Raw genomic sequence first — 27,041 nt, forward strand, 5'->3', positions numbered from 1 at the left:
TATAGGCCACCTTCTTGATGGCAATGCTCCTCAGAAACCATACTGTGAGCTCTTGCAAACTCTTTACACTCCCCCAAATGCACTCCGCACACACACACACACACACATCACGCTTCCCCACCTTGTTAATGCTACAGAGGCTTTTTCTTTATTTACATTTGATTACTCTGGTTCAGTTACTGAATGTGGACAGACTTTCTCTAAAGAATATTTGTACCCCTTCTTTTTCAACAGAATTATTTTTAGCCTTGATATACTTTTTAATCATTTTCACTCATTCAGGCAAGCCAAAACAGACTATCTAAAACATTCACTGTTTCTCAGTGTTTAAATTATAAGCACAGAAAGATGTTTAATAGCTTCCACAATAATCTTCAAGGACTTACTCAGCTTAAAACTAAAATATTATTTTATAATAAGAAATTTTTATCTTGGGGAGGAAAGAGAAAACGAGTGTCTTCGAACGTCATCTGTGAATCAAATCCAGAGTGCTTCAAATGTTTGTTTGTTACTGTGACCAGAGTAAGCCCAACACTGACAGTATATGCACAGAAGTTTACAGCTTAACTTAAGGTAGAAATGCAGAGTGACTTCATGACTTTAGGACTTTGTATACCTATAAAGGCTGTATAATTCAGGTTTTTCACAGCTGCAAAAAAGTGTGGTGTTACAGCAAAGCTGTTCAAAAATCCAGGCAATGTTTGCTGGTGACCAAAGTCCTGCTTCTGATGAGCAGGCATTTGTACCACGAAATCTCCCATAAGTATATTATTCCTAACACATCCTCTCCTTTCTCTGACATGAAGTCACGAACTGTAATCCAAACAGCAACTTCTAATGAAAGTGAAGGTTCTGCTTTCATTCCTTCTGCACACACTAAGACAGCATATAAGCCATAACACAAACTCTCAGCACCCCAGCTTCCCCTTGCAAAGTCAGGGACGTGTTCCTTCTCAATTTTGAGGATTCACAGTAATTTACATGGTTCACAGGGTTTAATTCATATTTTTGAGTCTTTTGGAAAGCTAAAAGTAGCAATGCATACTACAAGATTGTGTGTGATTAATTACTTTCACTTCACTATTGTTTTTGTTATTTTTGGTATAAGCACATACAGGAAGATAATTCAGATTTTATGATTCAATTAAGGTGCGTGGATGAGACAAACCTCTGGCAGTTCCAAGAGGAACTTCCAAGAAAATCAAGTATTACAGGAAAAACACCATACCTTATGAAAGAATGTTGTAAATAAGTGACTTACCTTTCATTTTTAGCAGCAGACTTCAAATGTAGCCTTACAGTACAGGGAGTATAGAGGCTACAATGTATGTTGTGTCTATCTACAATGACAGAACGGATGCACAAATAATCCAGCATTTTGGTACTTCTGTTGTGTTAGGAATAAAGTTGTGAATGTATAGCCAAAAGGACAAAAGTTGTTCCAGATAACTATTTTTGAAGACAGAAGAAGAAATTCACCACTCTGCTTTACAAGCTGCAGGCTTTGGAAAAAATGTTTCCAATAACCCTGCAAAAGACAGAAGCACATCTAGATACCACCAAAGTCAAGAAAAAAACAGAGAAATAACCCAATCCACAGCTTTTATTATAGCTTGTGCATTACAAGATTAATCTTTGTGGCAAAACTGCACCAAAGAAACCCCTACAAAGTATTTTCTGGAACCTAAGGACAATGACAGCAATCTCTCAGCCTAGGAGAAGACGTCCACATCGACCAGGGTCATCAGTGGTATGCTATTTTCAAAGATTTACCAACAGCTTCTTTCTCCCCTTATGAATATAAAGATGTGCATATGCTTTTGGGGACGGAGGATGTTTACTAATGCACCAGTCTTCACAGATTCTTGGCCTGACTCAGGAAGATACATGCCCAAGGAGTCACTCCACTAAGCTCTACAAATGTACCAGTTCATTCCTTATTTGGCCTTTCAATGGGAAGAGCTTCCCATTCACACTCAGTAATGCCACCATACTTTCACAGGATTTAATACTATACAACCAGAGCAAATTCCTGAAATAAAGGAGGGCAGACTGAGCTGTTCAGGACACTGGTTGGCAGAGTCCCTTGGGAGGCAGGTCTGAGGGGCAGAGGAGTCCAGGAAGGCTGGGCACTCCTCAAGAAGGAAGTCTTAATGGCTCAGGAGCAGTCTGTCCCCACACACCCAAAGACGAGCTGGCATGGAAGAAGACCAGCCTGGCTGAACAGAGAGTTGTGGCTCGAGCTCAGGAGAAAAAAGAGGGTTTATGATCTTTGGAAAAGAGGGCGGGCCACTTGGAAGGATTATAAGGATGCTGTAAGGCTGTGCAGGGACAAAATTAGAAAGGCCGAAGCTCATCTGGAGCTCAATCTGGCTACTGCTGTTAAAGATAAAAAATGTTTTTATAAATACGTAAACACAAAAAGGAGGACTAAGGAGAATCTCCATCCTTTACTGGATGCAGGGGGGAAACTTAAGTCACAAGAGATGAGGAAAAGGCTGAGGTGCTTAATGCCTCCTTTGCCTCAGTCTTTAGCAGCAAAACCAGTTGTTCTCTGGATACCCAGTACCCTGAGCTGGTGGAAGGGGGTCAGGAGCAGACTGTGGCCCTCACAATCCACGACGAAATGGTTGGCGACCTGCTACAGCACTTGGATGTACACAAGTCAATGGGGCCAGATGGGATCCACCTGAGGGTACTGAGAGAACTGGCAAAGAGCTGGCCAAGCTGCCTTCCATCATTTATCGGCAGTCCTGGCTATCAGGGGAGGTCCCAGTCAACTGGTGGCTAGCAAATGTGATGCCCACCTACAAGAGGGGATGGAAGGTAGACCCAGGAAACTATAGGCCTGTTAGCTTGACCTCAGTGCCAGGGAAGCTCACGGAGCAGATTATCTTGAGTGTCATCACACGGCACTTACAGGGCAAGCAGGCGATCAGGCCCAGTCAGCATGGCTTTATGAAAGGCAGGTCCTGCTTGACAAACCTGATCTCCTTCTATGACAAAGTGAAGCGCTTAGTGGATGAGGGAAAGGCTGTGGATGTGGTCTACCTTGACTTCAGTAAGCCTTTTGACACTGTTTCCCACAGCATTCTCCTCAAGAAACTGGCTGCTTGGACTGGCGTATGCTTCGTTGGGTTAGAAACTGGCTGGGTAGCCGGGCCTAAAGAGTCATGGTGAATGGAGTTAAATCCCGTTGGAGGCCGGTCACGAGTGGAGTCCCTCAGGGCTCAGTACTGGGGCCAGTCCTCTTTAATATCTTTTGCAATGATCTGGATGAGGGGATCGAGTGCACCCTCAGTAAGTTTGCAGATGACACCAAGTTAGTTGCGTGTGTCGATCTGCTCGAGGGTAGGAAGACTTTGCAGGGTGATCTGGATAGGCTGGACCGATGGGCTGTGGCCAACTGTATGACGTTCAACAAGGCCAAGTGCCAGGTCCTGCACCTGGGGCACAACAACCCCAAGCAGCGCTACAGGCTGGGAGATGAGTGGCTGGAAAGCTGCCTGGCCGAGAAGGACCTGGGAGTATTGGTTGATAGTCGGCTGAATATGAGCCAGCAGTGTGCCCAGGTGGCCAAGAAGGCCAACAGCATCCTGGCTTGTATCAGAAACAGTGTGGCCAGCAGGGCTAGGGAAGTGATTGTGCCCCTGTACTCGGCTCTGGTGAGGCCGCACCTCGAGTACTGTGTTCAGTTTTGGGCCTCTCACTACAAGAAGGACATGGAGGTGCTCGAGCAAGTCCAGAGGAAGGCAACAAAGCTGGTGAGGGGTCTGGAGAACAAGTCTTATGAGGAGCGGCTGAGGGAGCTGGGGTTGTTTAGTCTGGAGAAGAGGAGGCTCAGGGGCGACCTTATCGCACTCTACAGGTACCTTAAAGGAGGCTGTAGAGAGGTGGGGGTTGGTCTATTCTCCCACGTGCCTGGTGACAGGATGAGGGGGAATGGGCTGAAAGTTGCACCAGGGGAGGTTTAGGTTGGATGTTAGGAAGAACTTCTTTACCGAAAGGGTTGTTAGGCATTGGAATGGGCTGCCCACGGAAGTGGTTCAGTCGCCATCCCTGGAGGTATCGAAGAGGCATTTAGATGTAGAGCTTAGTGATACGGTTTACTGGAGGACTTGTTAGTGTTGGGTCTGGACTGGGTGATCTTGTAGGTCTCTTCCAACGTAGATGATTCTGTGAAGGCCTCACTTCTTTCTGCAGGACCACAGACAGCTCTCATCCCACCAAGCCAGGACTTCACTGATATATTTTCCAACTTGACAGTGTGAAATTGATAGATGGAAAACATCCTCTGAGGCATCAAAAAAATCCACAAAAAAATGAAGGCGAGAATAAAAGAATAGGGACAAGAAAGGAACTAAAATCCACAATCTATTTCTTTCCATTCCCCAACCACACTGCCCAGAAGAGACTGTAGATGAACAGACGGAAGCACTGACTGCCCCACAGGTGACAATAAGAGAAAGTGAGGGAGGCTGGGTGGTCACAACAAGCAGCAACTTCCTCTGACTCCAGTGGAAAGAATCAACCGATGTAGATCCTGTGGAAGTCATTGGCTCCAAAGGCAGCATTGCACTTGGGGCACTTACGCTGCCGGGTGTCATAACGTGTTTTCACACACTCAAAGCAGAAGACGTGAAAACACTTTGTGAGGACAGCATCCTTTTTGCGCATGTTACAGCACGGGCAGGTCAGGCGGGCCTGCAAGACAAAATCATTATAGAGAAGGCTCACTGCATTGCACTAGATACATTAAAATGTGACTAAAGATGAAGGTCTTTCCACTCCTCATATGGAAAGGGTGCTTTCTTCTGTGCAAAATAGGTCTACAGTGCCAAAGTCTAGACAAATAATATATACTGAAAGCATGACTACACAGCCTTTTGGTTAAAGCAGAGCTAAGAGGGAAGCAGGAGACAGCTACGCACCTTGTAATCCTTGATTTCTTCCATCAATATCTCATCACAGTTGGGAACCATGTCAGGCTTCTTAGTGGTCTCCAGCTTCCTGCGTAACCTAGAAATGTCTTCCTGTATGAAAACAAGAGGGCAAATAGATGACCAGTGTCTTCTGTCACAACTAATCCAAGGAAGAAACAGAGGTAGCACCTACCCAACAGTGCATCTAGCTAAGTCACTCCACCTATACTTTTATTGCTGATAGACCAAAAGACTTACGAGAGATGACATCATCATCTGGTGCCACTTGTATTGTCAATAATATCAAAACCTACACAGCCAAGAGGCTACTTCAATAGACTGAGCTGAAATCCAAGTGAATGGACAACAACAACAACAACAAAAAGTTTTAGCTAGGAAACAGTAAGGAAACTTACGTAGCTGGAATCTGCTCTGAGTTCAATGCAAAAGGGAGACAGACACCAAGGAGACAGATACTGAAGGATTGTGTACAAACTGTATACCTCAGCCCTTTTGAAGTTGAACATCTCTTTCTCTCTAGTTACTCTGTTTTCCACTATCTCATCCTGGAAGTCATGTAGCTTCTTCTGAGCCAGCTCTAGCTGGGTTTTCAGGTCATCTGCAAGCTGGGCTGCATCCATGGCCTGAAAAAATAAACCAGTATAGAAGTAACAGACACAGAAAAAGTTCTAGTGATTTCTAGTCCCTCCACCTGACAATTCAAGACTGCCCATAGAATACTTCCAGGGCCACTGGAGATTTACTTTTTTCAATCTGATTATGGTATTTTCAAATGGAAGAACTAAATTTATTCCCTAAACTTTACAAGAACAACAAATTATCTGCTTGTCAACAAGCTCTAATCATTTAGTTTGAACACTCCTCTTTGTTAAAAATAAGCCCTATTACACTGTAACGCAACTTGATTAGAAAAACATCAATGCTCCCACAATTCTTTTCTCATTCAAGTGTTTTCAGCCCTCCACTCCTACACTTTCTCAACTAAATTTACAGGCAGGCCTAAAGCTAAACTAGAGAGAACTGCAAGATGAGTTTTGTTGCGTTTTTGTTTGTTTTTAAACTGTTTTCTCTCTTCAGCAGTTTCTTAGCGTTCTCTAACTACTATTAGCCAAGTTCTCTTAGTACTTCAGAACATGGTATTACACAGAAGTGATTGCACAGAAATCCCCCATCTCCTCTTCAAAGTGCTATTCCTGCCTTCCTGTCTGTTATGTCATTCCTGTATTTCTACTAAACACTCGATAACAATGGCAGGATCAGCCATGACACTCAGTTTTATTCCACTCTACATGCCTACTTTGTTTTCTGATCTTACGCATTTAACAAGTGTCTTAACATTCCCCAACCATAATTTTCTTTTATTTATCTCATATTTCCTATGAAAGCTTTACTTGGTGCCAGTTAACTTAATCTGGCTGTTGCCTCTTTCATGATAGTCTGAGCTAAGGTGCCTTTTACATGAAACCTATCACAGAAACAACTACACCTTCCTCATCTTTATCAAAGGAAACATCAGTCTACCACACCTTAATTAGAACTCTCTTTAGAACTCCTCAGCATTCTGGTATACTAGTCCAAAAGGAAGGAGTATCAGGTACCATAACACCAATGAAAGACAGGAGCCTTCTATGCTCCCCTCAAGACCACTCCATCTTATAATCCAAGAGGAAATCAAGCAACTGCTCACCTTGCGTTTGTTCATTTCCAGGGCCTGTGTTCGGAGGCCTAGCTCTTTCTCCCCTGTTCCAATACTGCTTTGCAGTAAGTGTTCCTTCTCCTCCAGTTTACGTACAACTTGCAGCTGGGCATCCACCTTGGAAAGGGAGAGAGGAGGTACAGAAGGACTGAAATGCATGCTCTGCAGGTCTTCAGAGATGGCAGAATATACATGTAGAACCGTTAACATAGGAAAATGACTACTGCGTTCAGCTCTGGGGCCCCCAGCACAAGAAGGACACGGACATATTAGAGTGAGTCCAGAGGAGGGCCATGAGGATGATCAGAGGGCTGGAGCACCTCTCCTATGAAGACCAGCTGAGGGAGCTGGGGTTGTTCAGGCCGGAGGAGAGAAGGCTCTTTGGAGACCTTATAGAGGCCTTCAGTACCTAGAAGGGGCCTACAGGGAAGATGGGGAGGGACTCTTCGTCAGGGAGTGTAGTGATAGGACAAGGGGTAATGGCTTTAAATCAAAAGATGGTAGATTTAGATTAGGTAGTAATTTCCAACCCAAACTATTCTATGATTCTGTGATTCCCAGTTTTCTCCTTCCTCCTGCTGTCCATAGCAATGAACCTGTATGAGTTTATGCTCATACAGCAGTTCCTTACTAAGACAGACCCCTTCAAAGTCTGATATGGTATACCTAGGATGATTAGGGGAACATTCCTTCCTGTACTCATTTTGGCTGAGATAGAGTTAATTGTCTTTATAGCAACATGCATGGCACTATGTCTCAAATTTGTGACCAAAGCAGCATTGACAACACACTCCTGTTTTAGTTGCTGCTGAACAGTGATGAAACAGCATCAAGACCTCTGTTTCTCACCAGCGTGTAGGCTGCACAAGAATTTGGGAAGGGACACGGCTGGGACAACTGACCCAGGCTGGGCAAAGAGGTATTCCATACCATACGACATCATGCTCAGCCATAAAAGCTGGGGAAAGAAGGAGAAACAGGGGCGCATGTTCAGAGTTACGGTGTTTGTCTTCCCAGGCAACCATTATGCGTGACGAAGACCTGCTTTCCTGGAAATGACTAAACGTCTGCAGGCCAATGGGAAGCAGTGAATGAATTCCTTATTTTGCTTTGCTTTTACATTCAGCTTTTTCTTTACTTGGTAAACTGCCTTCATCCCAACCCGCTGGACTTCTCACTTTTACCCTTCTCTCTCACATCCCACAGGGGGATGGTGGGTAAGCAGCTGTGTGTGGCTTGGCTGCCTACTGTGGCTAACCCACACCACCTCTACCCTCCTGTGAGCTTGGTTGTCCTCTCTACTTCTCCCAGGTTACCTGTGTCTTCAGTGTTAAAACTTGGTCTGCCAGCTCCTCCTTCTCCTCTTTCAGCAGCTTGTGGATCTGGTTGGACTTGATGCGCTCAGACATCAGCTTGAAGTTGGCATCATCCTTCTCCCGCAGCTGCTGCATCAGGCGGATGTTCTGCTCCTGCATGTCTTCAAAGGCTTGGCCTGTGACATCCATTTCTGACAGCAGAGCCTCCTCCTCCTGCAAGAGGATTACAGGCTCTGGCAGAACTGTTTCCTGTACCCTAATGGTTACCCTGAAAATTGTACTCATAGACGCCAAAACTAGCACAGACCAAAGAAGACTGATGGTATCTTCCCAGCAACCAGACAAAAGTACTCCCTAGAAGTCTGCATCACAGCAGAGATGCCCTGAACTAGAAGATGTACAAAAAAAAGACTTGTCTTGACAGGAATTCACAGACTCTAGCTTGTATCTGCTAGGGGAAAAAAAAAAAAAAAAAAAAAATCAGATGTGGCACAGGCCACCTCCTAGCTTCTGGCAGCTAGCTAAATAGCTGCCATATAAACTAGGCCAATAACACTATATATGGACAACTCAACAGTTTCCAGATAGAATGCTGACAAGGCCTTTATACTCACTTAGGCTGCTTCAACATTAATGGAGTAAATGACAAGACAGTGCAGTTCTGTACAATAAGAAAAAAACTCAATTCTAAGGGTACACATCAAATGATTGGCTTGCCTCTCCCCTGCTCAATGGGTCCCACTCTGTTAACATTAGATTAAGCCCTTTTTTGTGGAAAAAGACTTAAAGGGAAGGTATGTCACAGCACCATGCACATGCATGAATTGTATGAACTGTGCCAATAAAAATACTTCTGAAAAGAAGTTACAACTTACTCCTGTAGAGGCTGACCCAGCCACTTCTCTGTGCTCTTCACCTAAGCCACATGGACAACTAAGTTTCCCTACCACGCCTGACATGAGCTTTGTGACAGCTGGTGCTGGGATTTTTTGTTTCTTTTTTGCTTCAGTAAACAGGGACACAACTTGCACATCACTGGAATGAATATACAGAAACAGAAATTCATTCCCTCAGGTAATCTTCCTGGCTGTAAACTGAAGGCACCTACTTCCAATACGCCCAAACTGTGACAGAGCTTATCGGAAATTTCTCACCTGTTTAGCCATGGCTAGTTTCTTCTGTAAATACTCGATCTGTTCCTCTACTGCTCGGATCTTGCGGAGCGCATCCTCATCAGCCATCTTTTTACTCTCCTTTTTCTCCTTGTCTTCCAATTCTTTCACCCTTTGCCTTAGTTCTTCCAGCTAGAAGACAGACAAGACAGAAATGACACTAAACACAAGAATGTGGCCTGAACATTGTTAAGAGCCGGTTTTCCCCACAATTATTCAAAGCTTCAGAAAAACTACCCTCAAAGTATGGGAAAATAAAACCCATCTCACTTCTACAAGCCATTGTATTACTGGCAGAGAAAGCATTAAGCCAGGCTATAAGACTGAAATCTCGATTTCAAAACTTCTGATAAGGCTAAGCAGAAGAAGAATATCTGCTCCTTTAAGGCATCTGGTCAAAGATTGTTTTCAGTGCAAAAAGGGATGATTAAAAAGGAAGAAGCCATACACAAAACATACAAAGACACAACCTGACTGACAAAACACAGGAGGCAGCAATAGTGTGACTGACCAGGTTTGGTTCCTTACTGATGTGAGAACAGAAGCGTGTTTATCCCAGGAAGGTTATCTGGCTGGGGACCTTGTCAACTAGGGCACCAAGGAGGAAAAAAAAATAGTGGGGGAGAAACCAGAAATAAATATGCAGAGGTGCAGACCTGACAAAACAGACATGGAGATAATGACAAGAAACAAACCTTGTCAGTCACACTAACTGTTGGGCTGTAAACAAACTACAGGTGCCGCTTCCAGGAAGATCAACCTGGGCTTTGCAACCAAACAGACTAAACCAGAGGGGACACCAAACTAGAAGGGGTTAAGGAAATCAGTAGAGTTCTGCAAACCCACGAAAAGATGTGCACTGGGAAGGGGAGCAAGGATCAACGAAGAGGTTTACAGACAGAAAGGGGTACAAAAGGATTTGGTTGCAGGTGAAACACAGCTGGTCAGTATGGTCATCTGCCTAATCACGGCAGTCTGGCTTCTCTACTTATACCTTCTTTGCAAATCTTTTCTTAACCACCTCTGTGTAACCTCATGCACGTGCACGTGCGCTGCAGGGACTAAGTGCCAGCTACTGGTAAACTGGTTTGTGAGTTAGGTATGGGGCCCAGGACACAGTCAAGAGGTACTGGATAGACTTGAGCGATCTGCAAATGTGTACACACTTGTGAACCTGGATGGTGCTGTGTGTGCACGCACACCTTCAATAGTGAACTTTCATCTCTACCAGTGGAAGAAGAGGAGGTGGACTTGGCTATTCGTGTCTATGTTTTATTTGAGTCCTACGTGTAGGTGCTGTTGAAGGCAGTGGCTTCCAAGTGGCAATCTGTCTGACAGGCTGTGTCCTCTGCATGTGTCTCTGGGATATGTGCTCAGTGTCACTACTGTTGAACCCATAAAAAAAGAAAGTAGCAGCCACACCCCTCAGCCTGGGCAGAGATCCTGAGCTCCAGGCTAAGCTCCAGTGGCTGGACAGGAGGAAGTCCTGAACCTGAGGGGCTGGAGAAGGCAGCCATGCTCATAACATCACTTAATATTACAGTGTAACTCTTCAGCGAATCTTCTGCACATTCACTCAGATGCAACATTTTCAAATTTTATTCTCAAATCATTGTTCAAGCCTCATTTTAAATACATCAGGTGATGGTTCTTTGCCACATCCACTGAGAAATCTGAGACCACACTGCCAAAATATTCCTGAAAGCATAGTTTAATTTTTGTCTAATTTGCTGCCTATCCCTCTTTGTCTTCAGGTCTTTCTAAATCTTGTTAATGACGTAAAGCTAACAACCTACATGTTACAGCAATGGAGAGCTAAACACGCCTTTGAAAGAACCACCACCTTTAATACTGACGATGAAAATATTACCCCTCAAAAGGGCATCCTGTAATCTCTGTTTTCGTCTCCAGACTATTCCAATCTCTCTTGTAAGTAACAAACACAGGAAGAGAAACCACCTCCAGCCTGAAGACAAAAGCACCATAGTGCAGGTGCAGAGTACTTGAAGTTTTAAGTAGCACGCAAAAGTAAAAGAGGGAAGAGAAATGAAGTTTACCTCAGCTTTTGCTTTCTTCTCAGCTGCCATCAGCTGCACTTTGTCCCTCTGTTCTTTGGGGGCAGAGCGGTACATATCTAACAACAGCTTCATCTCCTTCTGGCTCTCCTGGGCCTTCCTGGAAACACAGAGATAGACAACTGGGAGTACTTGGCAGAAAAGCTACATTGTTGTATAACTAGCATGAGAGTCAGACCAGTATTTGCTCCATCTCCCACACTGCACATATATGGAGTTCTCCCCGGCTCTTCTCACTCTGGTAAATGCAAAACAGTCAAGGAGCACAAGACGGAGACTGAAAAGAAACAGGTTCAGGCACATATGGGTTGAAAAACTTAGAGAAGGCAGAGGGTGACAGAATTATGTACCCAATGGAACATGGATAGCAACAGCTATCCATCTCTGCTTTGGTACTGTCTAAGACAGGGAAGGCCACTGTGCTCTTCACTAACAATCTGCTGCTGTAAAGCTTTACACAATTGTAATGACAGCAGCAAAGATTACTTGACCCACATTAAGAAGTACCTGGCTTGGTATTCATGGTTTAGGCTATTGTAGAAGTGTTACTATGTTGTCCAAACCCTTATCAGACAGAGAGGGTGCTAGAAACCTCTCACTTCAGTAGTCAATCTCTTAAGAGCTGCAAGTTATCTCACACAATCACCCAAGCTAGCTCAACTCACGCAGGAAAGAGAGGATGAGCAACTCTTACTTGAGCTCTGCCTTCAGCTGCTTGATCACTTCAGCCTCTTTCTTTCTTCCATCTTCATGTTTCCCTTTCTCCTTCTCTTTGGACTCTCTTTCCTTCTCAGATTCCTTCTGCTTCTGTTTTTCCCGCTCCCGCTCCTTTTCCTTTTCTTTCTCTTTCTCTCGCTCCCTCTCTTTTTCCTTTTCCTTCTCTCGTTCCCTCTCCCTCTCACGTCTTTCCCGCTCCCGTTCCTCTTCATCTCGCCTGGCCTTAACTTCACTAGCATCTTCAGAAGCAGCCTTGGGCACAGGTACTTGGGCAGAAGGATCATCTGGCTCCTGTTTGATCTCTGGAGGCTCCTCCTTTGTGTCTTCAGTGCTGGACTGGGACTGTAAGATAGTACTACCGCTGCGAGAGCGGATCTGTAATGCAACAGAAAGAGAGAAGACACAGAAGGAAATTAACCATTAAGTACTTAGCCAGAAACCTGTATCACAGTTATCACAGAATATCCAAGTTAGAAGAGACCCACAAGAATCATCAAGTCCATCTCTTGGGTGCCCCAAAGAACCACACAAAAATCAGACCCTGTGTCTGAGAGTGATGTCAAAACGCTTCTTGAACTCCGGCATGCCTGGTGCCATGACCACTGCCCTGGGGATTTTGCTCCAGTGCCTGACCACCCTCTCAGTGAAGAACCTCTTCCCGAAGGAACCTTATCCCTCTTCCCTCATTGTCCCAGATATCAGCTTGTGTGCTTTCTCTGAAACTGCTAATACTTTTCACAGAGAACTGCACAACTACAAAAGGAAGGCAATTAATTTGATAAGTGGAAAGCAGGAGAATGTGGGTTCTCCATCAGAAATTACACTACATACATACTGCATGCTGTAATAGAAAGGCTGATATTAAAAGCAATGATGTGATACTACAAATAAGGAAGTGGTTAGTGACAGCCAACATGGCTTCACTAAGGGCAGGTTAAGCCAAACAAATCTGGTGGGGTTACAGGACTGGTAGATACGGGAAGAGCAACGGACATCATCTATCTGGACTTTTGCAAAGCATTTGACACTGTCCCGCATCATATCCTTGTCTCTAAACTGGAGAAACATGGATTTGGTGGATGGACCACTTGGTGGGTAAGGAGCTGGCTGGATGGTTGCACTCAAAACGTTGTGGTCAACATTGTCCAAGTGTCCATTGCTCAACATTCAAGTGGAGATCAGTGACCAGAGGTGCTCCTCTGAGGTCGGTATTGGGACCGGTGCTGTTTAATATCTTTCTGGGTGACACGGACAGCGAAATTGAGTGCACTGTGCATCAGCAAGTTTGCCAATGACACCAAGCCATGTGGTGCGGTCAACATGCTGGAGGGAAGAGATGCCATCCAGAGGGACCTGGCAGGCAGGCCCATGCGAACCTCATGAGGTTCAACAAGGCCACATGAAAGGTCCTGCAGCTGGGCTGGGACAATCCCAAGCACAAATACAGGCTGGGTAGAGAACGGATTAAGAGTAGCCCTGAGGAGAAGGACCTGGGTGTGCTGGTGGATGAGAAGCTCAACATGAGCCAACAATGTGCGCTTGCAACCCAGAAAGCCAACTGTGTCCTGGGCTGCACCAAAAGTAGCATGGCCAGCAGGTCAAGGGAGGTGATTCTCCCCCTCTGCTCTGCTCTCGTGAGAACCCACCTGAAGTGCTGCGTCCAGCTCTGGGGCCCCCAGCACAAGAACAACATGGAAGTATTAGAACAAGTCCAGAGGAGGGACACAAAGGTGATCAAGCAGCTGGAGCACTTCTCTTATGGAGACAGGCTGAGGGAATTGGGGATGTTCAGACTGGAGAAGAGAAGGCTCCGGGGAGACCCTATAGCACCCTTCCAGTATCTAAAGGGGGCCTACAAAAAAGCTGGGGAGGGACTCTGTGTCAGGGAGTGTAGTGATAGGATAAGGAGTCATGGCTTTAAACCAAAAGACAGTAGATTTAGATTAGATGTAAGTAAGAAGTTCTTCACTCAGAGGGTGGTGAGGCACTGGAACAGGTTGCCCAGAGAAACTGTGGATGCCCCATCCCTGGAAGTGTTCAACACCAGGTTGGATGGGGCTTTGGGCAATCCGGTCTGGTGGGTGGCATCCCTGCCCACAGCAGGGGGATTGGAACTAGATGATCTTTAAGGTCCCTTCCAACCCAATCCACTCTGTGATTCTACAAAGGACTGACCAGTGTTCACCATTCCACTAAGCATTCCCTGCTCCCCTCTGCCATTTCCCACTCTGATACCTTGCTCAAGTCAGATTGGGCCTCTCTCAGTTTGCGCTTGTATCTCAACACCTCTCCCTTCAGCTGGTGGTTGTGATTTTGGAGACTGCTGATGAGATGACGCATCTCTCGATTAATTGGACCTACAAAACCAGAAACACACTACTTTAACAACACACTTTTGCTGATCTTCTGTTAAGACTTTCACAGAGATGGAGAACAAGCTATCATTCGATAGTGACAAGGGATCAAAACAAGACTATAATAATTCTACTGCACAACAGAGCATTTAGAGAAAAAAATCAGGCTAGCTTTACAAGCTACCATAAGTCCTTGCAAATTCCCAGCCCTAGTTTTCCTTTAACATTATTCTTCCTTTAAGGAATGTGGAGGAAAAATATAATTGTACTGGGTCTGGCTGGGATGGAGCTAGTTTTCTTCATAGCAGCTCACTCAGTTCTGTTTTTAGATTTAAGACCAAAACAATGCTGGTAACACGCTGATGTTTTGGTTATTGCTGAATAGTGCTTGCTGCGTCAAGGTCTTCTCTGTTTCTCACTCTGCCTCCACAGTGAGTAGAAAAGATGTGCACAAGAGGGTGAGAAGGGCCACAACCAAGCAGATGACCCAAACAAACCAAAGAGATATTCTAAGCTATGTAACATCAGGCTTAGCAATAAACAAGTGAAAAAGAAGGAGGTTAGCCATCTTCTGCTTGGGAACTGGCTAAATATTAACCCACAGCAGTCACGCTATAAAAAATCTCTATAATTTAAAGGCTACTTTAAGAACAACTTATTTCTTTCTTCTGGATAGAAATTAAGCATTACCAGTGTCCTGTCTAGGTTGCTATCCCAGATTTGTAAATTAATCCTCCCAAAAGTAATTTTTTAACAGTGCAAAATGCTCTGTCATAAACCAAATTATTAGCAAAATCCAGTATTTTGCAACACCTACAAGGAAGTCAGACAGCATGGAACTGGCCTGCCCTGAATCATGAGAAGAGCTTTGTTTTTGAAACCTGACGGAACAAGTATTTAATAGTGGAAAAGGAATGATATTGAAGTGTTGTGCTGCAATGCAGCCTTCTAATTTTATATTTTTTTTAACATAGCAGAAAAGTTCCATACCTGCTTGTTCATTGGCAGCAAGTGTCTGTTCAAACTCAATCCTCAACATCTCATACTCTTTGCGGACTTGTGCTAGAGTGTCCTCTAGCTGAATCACTTCTGTGCGTAGTTTCTTGTGAAGGCTGACCTCATCCCTCTGTGGAATAAGAAATGGACAGAATTTGGTGCAGTGACCCTGGAGTATCTCTCACCTCATCAGCAGAAGGTACAAGAACAGATAAATTATCACCAGGAAGAAGTGATCCCAAACATCTCCAGAGCCACCCAAATCAACAGTGATAGTTGATGGGATGATAATGTTCCCCAGTCTGAAGGAGCACAGGTGTTACCTCGATCAGTTCCACCTGGCGCTGGTGTGTGGTGCGGGTGCCATGAAGCAGAGTGCGGGCCTCATCAAGATGTGCCTTCAGCTGGAGACTCTCATTATACAAAACAGAAAATTGGGACTGCATGCAGCGGTATTCTGGAGTCTCCTTCACAGCCTCCTCCACTGCTCGTCGCAGCTCAACCTGGTCAGGACACAAGAAGATGCCACAGAAAATGACATCACGTCCCTGTCTTCGGCATCCATTTTGCAAGGTAGAATAACAGTGAATTAAGCTGCCACAAGCAACTTGACAGTGGCAACAGCACAAGTATCTTAAAAAGCAGAACTTTAACAGCATTGCTGTGAAGTAGATGCATATGATATGCTTAAGTATCAGCTAAAAAAAAAAGTGGGTACTTTCTCTCTACTGGTATATACTAGGCTGTTTCTCTTACACAGTCACATTTATTTTTCCTTTTCAGGTTTTGCAACAGTTTACCTCAAAGATACAAATTTGGGAAATACAATAAAACTTTTAAACTGATTTACTATAAAACCATAATCACCTAAACCAATCAACACAGAAACACTAAAAAGCATGGCTGGGCACTAGAGAAACTAGGTGCAACTAGGCATTGTTAACTTTCTAAGAAAAAGAGATATAATCATAGAATCATAGAATAGAATATCCTGAGTTGGAAGGGACCCTTAAGGATCATCAAGTCCAACTCTTGATACCGCACAGGTCTACCCAAAAGTTCAGACCATGTGACTAAGCGCACAGTCCAATCTCTTCTTAAATTCAGACAGGCTCGGTGCAGTGACCACTTCCCTGGGGAGCCTGTTCCAGTGTGCAACCACCCTCTCTGTGAAGAACCCCCTCCTGATGTCAAGCCTAAATTTCCCCTGCCTCAGCTTAACCCCGTTCCCGCGGGTCCTGTCACTGGTGTTAATGGAGAAAAGGTCTCCTGCCTCTCGACACCCCCTTACGAGGAAGTTGTAGACTGTGATGAGGTCTCCCCTCAGCCTCCTCTTCTCCAGGCTGAACAGGCCCAGTGACCTCAGCCGTTCCTCGTACGTCTTCCCCTCCAGGCCTTTCACCATCTTCGTAGCCCTCCTCTGTACACTCTCCAACAGTTTCATGTCCTTTTTATACTGTGGTGCCCAGAACTGCACACAGTACTCGAGGTGAGGCCGCACCAGCACAGAGTAGAGCAGGACAATCACCTCCCTTGACCTACTAGCGATGCCGTGTTTGATGCACCCCAGGACACGGTTGGCCCTCCTGGCCGCCAGGGCACACTGCTGGCTCATATTCAACTTGCTGTCTACCACGACCCCCAGATCCCTCTCTTCTAGGCTGCTCCCCAGCGTCTCATCGCCCAGTCTGTACGTGCAGCCAGGATTTCCCCGTTCCAGGTGCAGGACCCGGCACTTGCTCTTATTGAACTTCATGCGTTTGGTGATCGCCCAGCTCTCCAACCTATCCAGATCCCTCTGCAAGGCCTTTCCACCCTCATTCGAGTCCACAACTCCTCCAAGTTTGGTGTCATCAGCAAACTTGCTCAAAATACCTTCTATTCCTACATCCAGATCGTTTATAAAAATATTGAAAAGTACCGGCCCTAAAATGGAGCCTTGAGGGACCCCACTGGTGACCGCCCGCCAGCCTGACGCAGCTCCATTTACCATAACCCTTTGGGCCCTGCCCGTTAGCCAATTGCTCACCCATCGTATGATGTTTTTATTTAGCTGTATGGTGGACATTTTGTCCAGTAGGATCCTATGGGAAACCGTGTCAAAAGCCTTGCTGAAGTCCAAAAAAATCACATCAGCTGGTTTCCCTTGGTCCATCATACGGGTGATCTTATCATAAAAGGAAATCAGGTTAGTTAGGCAGGACCTACCCTTCACAAACCCATGCTGGCTGGGACCAATGACTGCTTTGTCCCCCAGGTGAGCCTCAATAAGTTCGAGAACCATCTTCTCCATGATTTTACCAGGCACTGACGTGAGACTGACAGGCCTGTAATTGCTAGGGTCTTCTTTCTGACCCTTCTTGTAAATCGGCACAACATTTGCCAGCTTCCAGTCTACCGGGACCTCTCCAAATTCCCCGGATCGTTGAAAAATAATTGAGAGAGGTTCCGCGATGACATCCGCCAGCTCTTTCAGCACCCGGGGATGAATCCCATCCGGACCCATGGACTTGTAGGGATCCAGGTGGAGCAGCAAATCCCGCACACGTTCAGGGTCGGTTGGGAGTTTGTCATCCCCACCGTCCCGGTCCTCCAGCTCAGGGCACCCTGGGTCCCGAAGCCCATCATCGGCATTGAAGACAGAGGCAAAGAAGGCGTTAAGCGTCTCTGCTTTGCCTATGTCATTGTCTGTGAGGAGACCTTCCCTATCAAGGAGCGGCCCTATGTATTCTTTAGTTCTCCTTTCTCCTGACAGAAAGCAAGTGAAAGAAAGCATAGCATGTGAATTTTACTATAGAAAAGTTAGCAAATGGGTGTAACTACCAGCAGTGAAGCAGATACACATATACACACATAAAGCTCAGCACTAATTAAGAGAAAAGAAGAGTTGTATGCCAAATGGTCTCAAAGCAAACTCATGTGAATAAATATAATTTATATGTTCCTCAAGACAGCTTTTGGAATGTCATCTCTGAAACTTGACTAATCAGCTCAGGTGATCCTTGCAACAAGCTAAGTTAAGTATATGATATATAGAATTAACTAAATTTTATCTACTATAGATTCACCACTTTTTGTGTCACTACCATTAAGATAAGAAATTCATATGCTATTTCCTATCTAACCACTCTAACACCCGGAAAATATTTAAGTTCATCTATTCTTCTAAGAGTCTAGACTCTCCTACACAAGTTCCCTAGTTCTACTCACGTGGGGTGAAAGGGAAGTGAAAGGTGTCAATCTAGAGATGTGGAATTAAATAACCAGACATCATTAAAATATACCAAAGAAATGCATCAGAATGAAGAACGGAAATAAGAAACTAGTATAATTTCCACTGATGACCACATGGTGTCACCAACGCACCGAACTGTAAACTTAGGTTGCACAAACATGCAGAAGTCCTGTACACAACCCACCTAAATCACAGAATAGTTTGGGTTGGAAAGAACCCTTAAAGATCACTTAGTCCGACGTCCCTGCCATAGACAAAGCTTTCTTTCACTAGATCAGGCTCCTGAAAGCCCTGTCCATTGTGACTTTAAACACTTCCAGTGATGGGGCATTTACAATTTATCTGGGCAACCTGTTCCAGTCATAAAAAATGCTTCCTTAAATACAATCTAAATCTGCCCTCTTTCAGTTTAAAACCCTTGTCCTGTTGCTACGAGTAAAAAGTATTTCTCGACCTTTCTTGTAAGCTCCTTTTGGGTACTGAAATGCTGCAATATGGTCTCCCCAAAAATTTCTCTTCTCCAGCCCTAAACAACCCCAGCCACCTCAGCATTTTTTCATAGGAGAGGTATTCTACCACTCTGGTCATTTTCATGGCCCTCCTCTGGACCCACTCTAACAGGTTCTTTCTTGCCTTTCAGATACTGGGGACCCCAGAGCTGGATGCAGTACTCCAAGTGGTGATCACAATAGTGGAGTAGAGGCATAGAATCCCTCAACCTGTTTTTTATGCACCCCAGGATGTGAAAAGGAAGCACAGAATAGAGGAATACAACTAAGGATTCCCAGAGACACAGTACAGCACAAGAAACGGGACCTGACCACAGAGAACACCTTCATCATCACACGGGTACAGATATCACACCTTAAGTTTTTCATTCTGTGTTGTTACTTCCGCAAGATCCTGGCGCAGTTCCTCCAACTCATTGAGGCGGTTCCCAGCAAGCTCTTTATTCTCTTCCAGTTCTGCATTCATCTCCTCAAACTGTTGGGGATAAAATGCTTTTAAATTCTACCATTAATATATTTACTGATGGTACTAATTAAGTGTCTACTGCAAAAGTAATCGTCTGGTAACAACACCAACTGAGACAGAGTCTATTTCCCTCAGGTCTGTTTCACAGCAGGAAACTTAGATACAAACAAAATAGTTTGCCCAAGGTCACCCAGGAGATTAGTGGTAAAGAAGGTCCTATATACTATCTGTCCTTGACTTTATCCTTCCCTCTGCACATGACCAAGTCCTTGAGATTACCTTGCGGGCATTAATAGTGATTGTGCCCCCATAGAGACTGCTCCCAGCTCCATACACCTTGTAGCCTTTGGAATTTACCTGCAAAAGAAGCAACAGGTTTCATAAACACTCAACTAAGCCCCAAGAATATGCTGCTACATCATATTCAGAATCAAAGATGGTATAGTAGAGATTCTAACTTCTCATAGCAAGGTACCCTAGGAAGATGTTGTGCAGCTCAAAACTACACCCAATTATCTGGATTCCTAGTAAAGATGATAGTGCTTACCCGTTCAAGAACATCTGCTAAGTGCCGGTTAAGACGCTGCTCTCTCTTGCGGATCTTGTCAATATTCCATTGAAGGTCATCAATCATAGTCTCCAGAACAGACACACGAGACTCTGCTGTCTCCACTCTCTCTTGCAGCTTGGAGAACTGCAATCAAAAGAGTATTTTAGACAGCAATATTAGATAGAATCAACAGTTTTTCAGAGTGCTAAATGTTTATTTTTCTTCTGTTTTGATGTATGAATACATCATAGCCTGGATTCATGTCCTTTGCACCTTTTGCTATTGCCTTTTGCTACTGAGACAGATTAGTCTCAGTATCCAAATTATGAACTATCCAAATTTTACACTAGCTAAAAACAGTAATGAAAAACAACAGTACCTAAAACAGTAATGAAAATAAAACAAAACTGATAACGGAAAAAGGGCAAAATGTTGGGGATATCTGGCAGAGTGTAGAAACAGCCACCTCACCTTATTCAAAGGCACCTTTTTTTTTTTTAATCTTTTAAATCCTTACAGTCATCTACTCTACAAACCACTGAAGTGCCTTTGAACAAGCACTGAACAAGGCCACGGTTAACCCAAACAGGTATTAAAAGAACTGATGCCTCTGAAGCGAATACTGCCAATAATCTGAATCCCTTAATTCCTTAATTAATCCCTTAATTAATGACTGTGTTGATCTTGTAATTAAGGCTTTTACACTTTCATACATGACCCAGAGAAACCAAGAAGGTGAAAATGACAGGGATATCAAGTCAAGCATCTGATCTCAGATATTTACACAGTCATCTAAACATCACCTTACCATTTCCTCTGCTCTGCTTTCTAAAGTCAAAACCACTCAAGTCACTGATCCAGTTATTCTCTTTCCTTCAGCAATATAAAAAGCAAATGAATCTGAATCACACAGAAAAACCTACATGCAACCACCCATTCCATAACCTTTGTTCAGAATCTGTCTTTCAAATTCCATTGCTCCTGCCCATCTCCAAAGCAATAACCTGTCTTCCAAACAATTTTTACCACAAATTATTCTAAGTGGGAAATAATCAAGCACAGAACCCCAAAAAAAATTTCTCTCTCCTTTTTATACCTCCTGAGACATGATTCGATGTTTTTCCTGAAGAAGATCAGCCAGCTCCTGCAGCCGTCCATTTTCATGTGACAGGTAGGAATTAAGCTCCAGGACTGCTTCTTCCATTAGTGTAATATCTGAGAGAGGCACAAGAAAAGGAAATGAACAGAAATCAAAGAAGGCTGTTTTTAATTCTTAAACAGCAGAGAAAGCGAAAAAAAAAGTTTCTACTGTTAACTTGTGCTTACTACATCCCTCCAGCAGGTGGTTCCTGATCTCCATCCACACAGAGTACTCACTAAGCAAAAGGTTTTGCAGTTTAACATATGACACATTCCCGACTGTCAGTTACTATCTCCTACTGCCAGAAATCATTCCAATCGTGTCAGCATCAGCAATATAGAACATGTATCCCACTGACACCCTACTGCAGGTCAAATTCATGTGCATCTCCTTCAACAGGTGGTTTAAGCTAATATACCAAATGACAAATTATAACAAATGAGTCCAGGCTCACATGATAGCATTGGCACTACTTCAACAGTCTGAGACTGCCAACTAAGAATAGTAATACTCTAGCACACCAATGCTAGATTTGCAGAGCTTTTCATTCAGACCATATAAAACACTCCAGAAACTAGGAAAACCAAAGATGACTTGGTACTTCCATGTAAATTTGCATTCACATCTCTAAAAAGACTAGAATTCTAACCTTAAGCCAAGTTTTTCATATATTCATCTGAGTGTAAAGTGAATCTTCTACACTAATTTTCAGACGCTAGTCATTTAGGTTTCCTCTACAAAACTCTGCTTTGTGTCCAAAAGACATTGGATGGGTACCATTTGGCTCAAAACCCAGAGGAAACTGAGGAGTCAGTTACTCCTAAGCCTTTTACTCAGCTGCAAGGGAGAAGTTCAGCATCAGTTTGCAATACTTGTTTGAATTCCTTACTTGAAACCTTTAACCTGGTGGCCAGGAATAGCTGGGTGATAAGGTTCAACTGCAATCTGTAACTTCTTGTGGTGCAGAAGCACACTGCAGGCAGTAACAAACCTCTCCTTAGCCCAACACTGGGCAGAGCTCTCAGCATTCAAATCTAGAGACAATTATCATATACTTCTAACATGCAGAACTTGGAGGTTTTGATTATTAGGAGTTTGGAAAGCTAGGCAAACTTATTTTGGAAACTAAATGAGATTACAACCTAGTCATTCTTAACGCTTACAATGCAGCATCACATCTATGCTGGAGGCAAATGGGGGCCCTTGAGTATCAGCCAGTGGTCAGCCCCCTTGGTCATACCTCCACTATTCAGCTTGTGGGACAGCACATCCACTTTTTCCTGCAGCTTGTCATACATTGTGACAATCTGAGCAACAGCACGCCGGGAGGACTCTACACGTTCTTGCAGCTGAGACTCTATCTCCTCACTTGTGCTGCTGGCTAGGGTGGCTAGGAAGGAGAATGCTGGCTCCAGTCCTTCACCTAGGACCAGAAAGATACGCAAGAAGTAAATGTGCTCTGGCAGAAAAATAATGCTAATCTTCATAATCAGAAAGCCAGGGACAGCCTTTAGAAAGGGAAACCAACATTGTCCACAGCAAAAAAACATCTTTTCCACTGTTCCCAGCCAGGTGCCTCACCTCGCTCTCTCTCATCTTTGCGCTCCTGATTACTGTCTGAGTCTGGTTCAGGTTCTGGTACCACCAGTGCTTTTCTTTCAGACAGGAGATCTCCAAGACCTTGGTCCAGGTCAAAGCGTTTAAGGATGATGCGGATGTTTTCATCAAACTGAATAACACAACAGGCAAGACAAGACAAAGTACAGACATGAATTAATGGAGAACAGGGGAATAGAAGAAAGTGCAAGAAAGCAGTATTAACCAAGCACGTTGCTAACCTGATTCCAGTAACGATTGATGATCAGCAGAGAGGCATCATCAGTGGCCTGCCGACGCTCCAGCTTCTCTATGTGCTCCCGCAGCTCATCCTCAATGGCTTGCCGCTGGTCAAGCATCTCTGCTAGTTTCCGGTTCTTGGTCTGCAGTGTCCGAATGTCCATCTCCTCCTGTGCAGAAGCACAAGTCAGTGGCACACTCCACACAAGCCAGATCACTAGACCAGGCTCAGCAAGGAAGAGAGATGTCCCCAGATAAAAAATAAAAATTTAAAAAAAATAACGAGAGGTTGAGTGGCAATACACAAGAAAGACATACCGTTGAAGAAACGCCACCGAGTTTAATGGTCTCCACTGTGGTTCCCGAGTCTTCAACCCCAGCCTTCTTCTCTGGAGGTGCAGAAGGGCCAGGGTCTCCAGCTGCCCTTTTATTGCCAATTCCAGACATGGTGACTGAGACATACAAGGTCCCCTCTTCTCCAAATTCTGCCTAAGTGTTAAAGAACACCATTAAAAACCAGCAAACACACCGACATAACCAGCTCTATTTAGGGGTTTTTATGTACCGACCCATCATGGCTAACAAGATGCCCAACACAATACAGACCGCGTAACTCAGAAGGTTTGGGCAAATACTGATCAAAAATCTTAAAAGACACCACTGGGGTTAGCACAGTGAACAGCAATACGATGGAAAAAAAATATCCACCATTATTACCACTGATCTGTAATGTTCAAGCAGAAGCACTTTATTTTATCATGCTCTTCAGAAAGAAAACAATGCAGATTCAGTCTCTTTTTCTCTTGCTCTTTTGTTAAAAGTGATTTGGGTTAGGATTCAGCAGGCTGCCATGTATGTCTGAGACTTCCTAAGACTGTGTGTACATGGCACCTGTCCACTTCACACCAACCAAACTGTTGTTACATCAACATTCAGTCAGTTAAAGTCAACGGCAGCAACACTTCAAAGATGAGCCCTCTAAGTTCGCAAAACGATCCTACAAATCCTACTGAACTGAGCAGCAATTCCATGGAAAGATTTGCAAAGACCCATTTAAAGAGTTTTCCTACATTTTAGCAGAGAGACAGGCACATGTGGAGTGGACTTATGACCAAATTAAGGCAATTTTAAAAGTTCAGGACTGCTAGTTAGAAAATCACAGAGTAGCTGAGGCTGTAAGGCATTTCTGGAGATCATCTCTTCAGTGCTCTTGATTAAATCAAGGTCAGCTACAGCAGGCTGCCAACGGCCTTGTCCGCTTCAGTTTTTGTTATCTCCAGACTCTACAGTTACCCTGTGCAACCTGACCCAGTGCTTGACAACCCACACTGTTAAAACATTTTCTTCCCCCATATTTAAACAGTATTTCTTGCATTTTCCTAACATGTTATTTAGCAATGCAACAATTATTTCCTTGAAGGGTTTCCAAACAAATATAGTGGTTAATGCTGGAAAACAAAACTGGAGTCTTCATTAGACATAAGCAGCATTCTTTCCAATATTCATAGGTCTTGTGCCCATTCAATCCACAGATCTCCCTACCTCTAAACTAAATGAAACCCAGAAATAAATGAAATGCAGAATGTACAAACAGGGTTTACATTGTTCCATTTTATTCTATAATAACATTTACAGAACAACTATGTTTTTCCTTTTGTAGAACAAACTAAACCAGCCAGTTCTCATGTACTTGCTTTACTTAAAAAGTTCTACTGAAAGTAATAAGGCTATTGTATTATTAAGATAAAGCTGGTACACGGACTGCTTTGCCAAATCTTATTGTTCAACAAGCATTTAAGCATGACAACAGCTTCCACCATATACAGAATGGTGGCTGTTTTCTAAATGAGTTGCTGATATGACATACATCTCATCCAGCATTCCTGTAATCTGTCTTGAAATATAAATATGAAATACATCTCCAAATTAAAAAATAAACAAAAATAACTTCCATTTAACTGTTTTCCCCGTTAGCAACGTAATTTGGTGGGCACTGATTTTTAGCTAGAACAACTAAGCCATTGGGAAGGGCAAGGGGAGGAAGAACGCCTCTTGATAAACGCATCTACTACCTATCAGCCCAGTGAGACACCCATGACTACCCCCTTCCAGCTGTTTTATCCAGACAAAGTATTTCTTTCATTGCCAACACCAACCCCTACAGCTGCAGCTCTCCTGTACACTACTCACTTCCTCACATACTGCATGTCACTAAGCATTCATGACCACAGACCCTCTCTTTTCTTCACCTCGATCCCAGCCTATTTATATTCACCCCTCCACAACAGACCTCCCACACCAGGGACTCCACTTCACCTTACTCTCACTCTTACTCCTAAAAGCCTCTTGCAGAGACTAACACATAACTCTACTTGGCGCTCCCCACACTGGCCCAAAGCCATCTATCCCAACCACCACCAGCCACCCGCTGAAAGCAAACTTCCCCGTGCCTAATATTTAGCTCGGTCTGACCCAGACAAGCCCATCCCCTCAAAACTTCTCGATCACGTAAGTAATTCAGGCATCCTCCATAACTGTTGTTTATGTCACTTCCCCCTGCATCCCCGCTATTTGCCAGCCCTCTGCTCCCTGCCCTGGCCCCCACACGCAGCAGGGACCCCAAACTGCTCCCACCGACCCCTCGCACCCCCGGGGGCCGCCCTCAGCGAGCCGAGGCCCCGTTGCCCGCCCGCCCCCCGGGCACCCACCGACCCGCGGCCGCCCTCCCGCTCCCCCGCACCGGTCCTGTCACGGGATCGCCCTCACACGGACCGGCCCCGAGGCCCGGTCCCGGCCCCAACACCTGCGGCCTCCGCCACCGCCCTCCGACCCGCAGGAAGCCGCCAGCCCCCGCGCCGCGACCCGAGGCGGGGCCGAGCAGCCGCCCCCCCCCTACTTCCGGCGGCCATTTCGCCCTCACCCGTCATGGATGCTGCGCGGGAGGCCGCTTGCCCGCGCCTAAGATGGCCGCCGTTGCCATGGTGCTGCCGCCGCGCCTGAAGCCGGCGCCCGTGCCCTTAAGCAAAATGGCGTTCGCCGGCCCGCCCGCTGGTGGCGAGGGGGCGCTGGTCACCAAATTATTACTCCCGGTTCCCAAATGCTTCAAAGCTTGAAGTACTACCTAAACTAAAATTAAGATTTGGGGGTTAAACAGATCGTGTTTTAGATAGGCACTCAAACTGGTCTTTTAGCTGTTCTTTTATACAGCTCATTACCAGATACAATTTGGGGCGTGCCCTAAAATGGGATTTAAATGGGAAAATTATTTTAGCCAGCCAGATTATAGTGCTAATGAAGGGATGCTGTCCTTCAAGATACATGCATAATTTTGCACACAGCCTGCAAATTAGATGAAGATTGCCCTCCTCCCTTGTCCTCTTCTCCATTTTCACTCTGATCTTGAACAACTCTTGAAAGTCACATAACTTTCATCTGGGCACTCAGACACTTACCTCCTTTAGAAGAAATGTGCTGTTTTCCTTAGTGGTATTTATAGATTAACTGTCACATTCTTGTGAATTGTTATGCGCAGACAGTACAGCAGATGTGGGTGAGAGTGCAAGCTTAAGTACTGGTGCTAAGGAAAGAGGAAGAGAGGGTGACTTAATAAATGAGGAACTTTTGTGAAGAAACTGGGAGAACTGAGCAATCCATTGTCAGTGAAGAGGAACAGCAGAGAATGTTCTGCAGCAATTTGTAATTTTCAGTCTGTTAGAGAAGTTGGAGGTAGAGTTGCTCCTTCCTGAAACTGGCAAATTCAGCCACAGTCCTTCATTTGCAATTTCTGTAAGAGGGTTAAGCACATAATTCACTCAAAACTACAGCTGCTTAACCACTGGAATGGCAGAGAGTTTCTTGGAAAGGGTGTGCACTTGTGTTTATATGAGCAGAGGGGGAGACCGATATGAAGAAACATGCCAGAAACCCAGAGATTAACTGAATAAATAACACTGTGTAAGGAACAGCCTACAGAGGGCAATTCTGAGCTCCTAGTGCCAGTGTGCTAAGGCTGTGACCACAAAAGGACTCCCAGAG

The 27,041-nt window shown here is 44.6% G+C and overlaps 1 protein-coding gene across 6 annotated transcripts; it reads right to left on the reverse strand.

Moving 5' to 3' along the window:
* Positions 1-1,585: 1,585 nt before the first annotated feature.
* Positions 1,586-25,915, reverse strand: RNF20 (ring finger protein 20). 6 transcript variants are annotated; one of them, XM_048054351.2, is made up of 20 exons: positions 25,779-25,915; positions 23,325-23,495; positions 23,009-23,176; positions 22,752-22,899; positions 22,411-22,593; positions 21,126-21,244; positions 20,027-20,173; positions 19,759-19,836; positions 19,369-19,488; positions 15,593-15,772; positions 15,264-15,399; positions 14,155-14,276; positions 11,897-12,294; positions 11,185-11,302; positions 9,110-9,259; positions 7,956-8,168; positions 6,631-6,756; positions 5,426-5,566; positions 4,932-5,033; positions 1,586-4,704 (listed from the first exon to the last, which is right to left on the reverse strand). In XM_048054351.2, the coding sequence occupies exons 2-20, from the start codon at positions 23,451-23,453 to the stop codon at positions 4,528-4,530; spliced, it is 2,955 nt and encodes a 984-aa protein (XP_047910308.1). In that variant the 5' UTR covers positions 23,454-23,495; positions 25,779-25,915; the 3' UTR covers positions 1,586-4,527. The 6 variants fall into 6 exon arrangements, with proteins under 6 accessions (XP_047910308.1, XP_047910310.1, XP_066843836.1 ...); XM_048054353.2 differs by having other exon boundaries at positions 23,325-23,491; positions 25,779-25,903; XM_066987735.1 differs by having other exon boundaries at positions 25,747-25,902.
* Between the last annotated feature and the right edge of the window lie 1,126 nt (positions 25,916-27,041).

This window comes from Anser cygnoides, chromosome Z (assembly GCF_040182565.1).
Source record: "Anser cygnoides isolate HZ-2024a breed goose chromosome Z, Taihu_goose_T2T_genome, whole genome shotgun sequence".
Classification (NCBI taxonomy): Eukaryota; Metazoa; Chordata; class Aves; order Anseriformes; family Anatidae; genus Anser; species Anser cygnoides.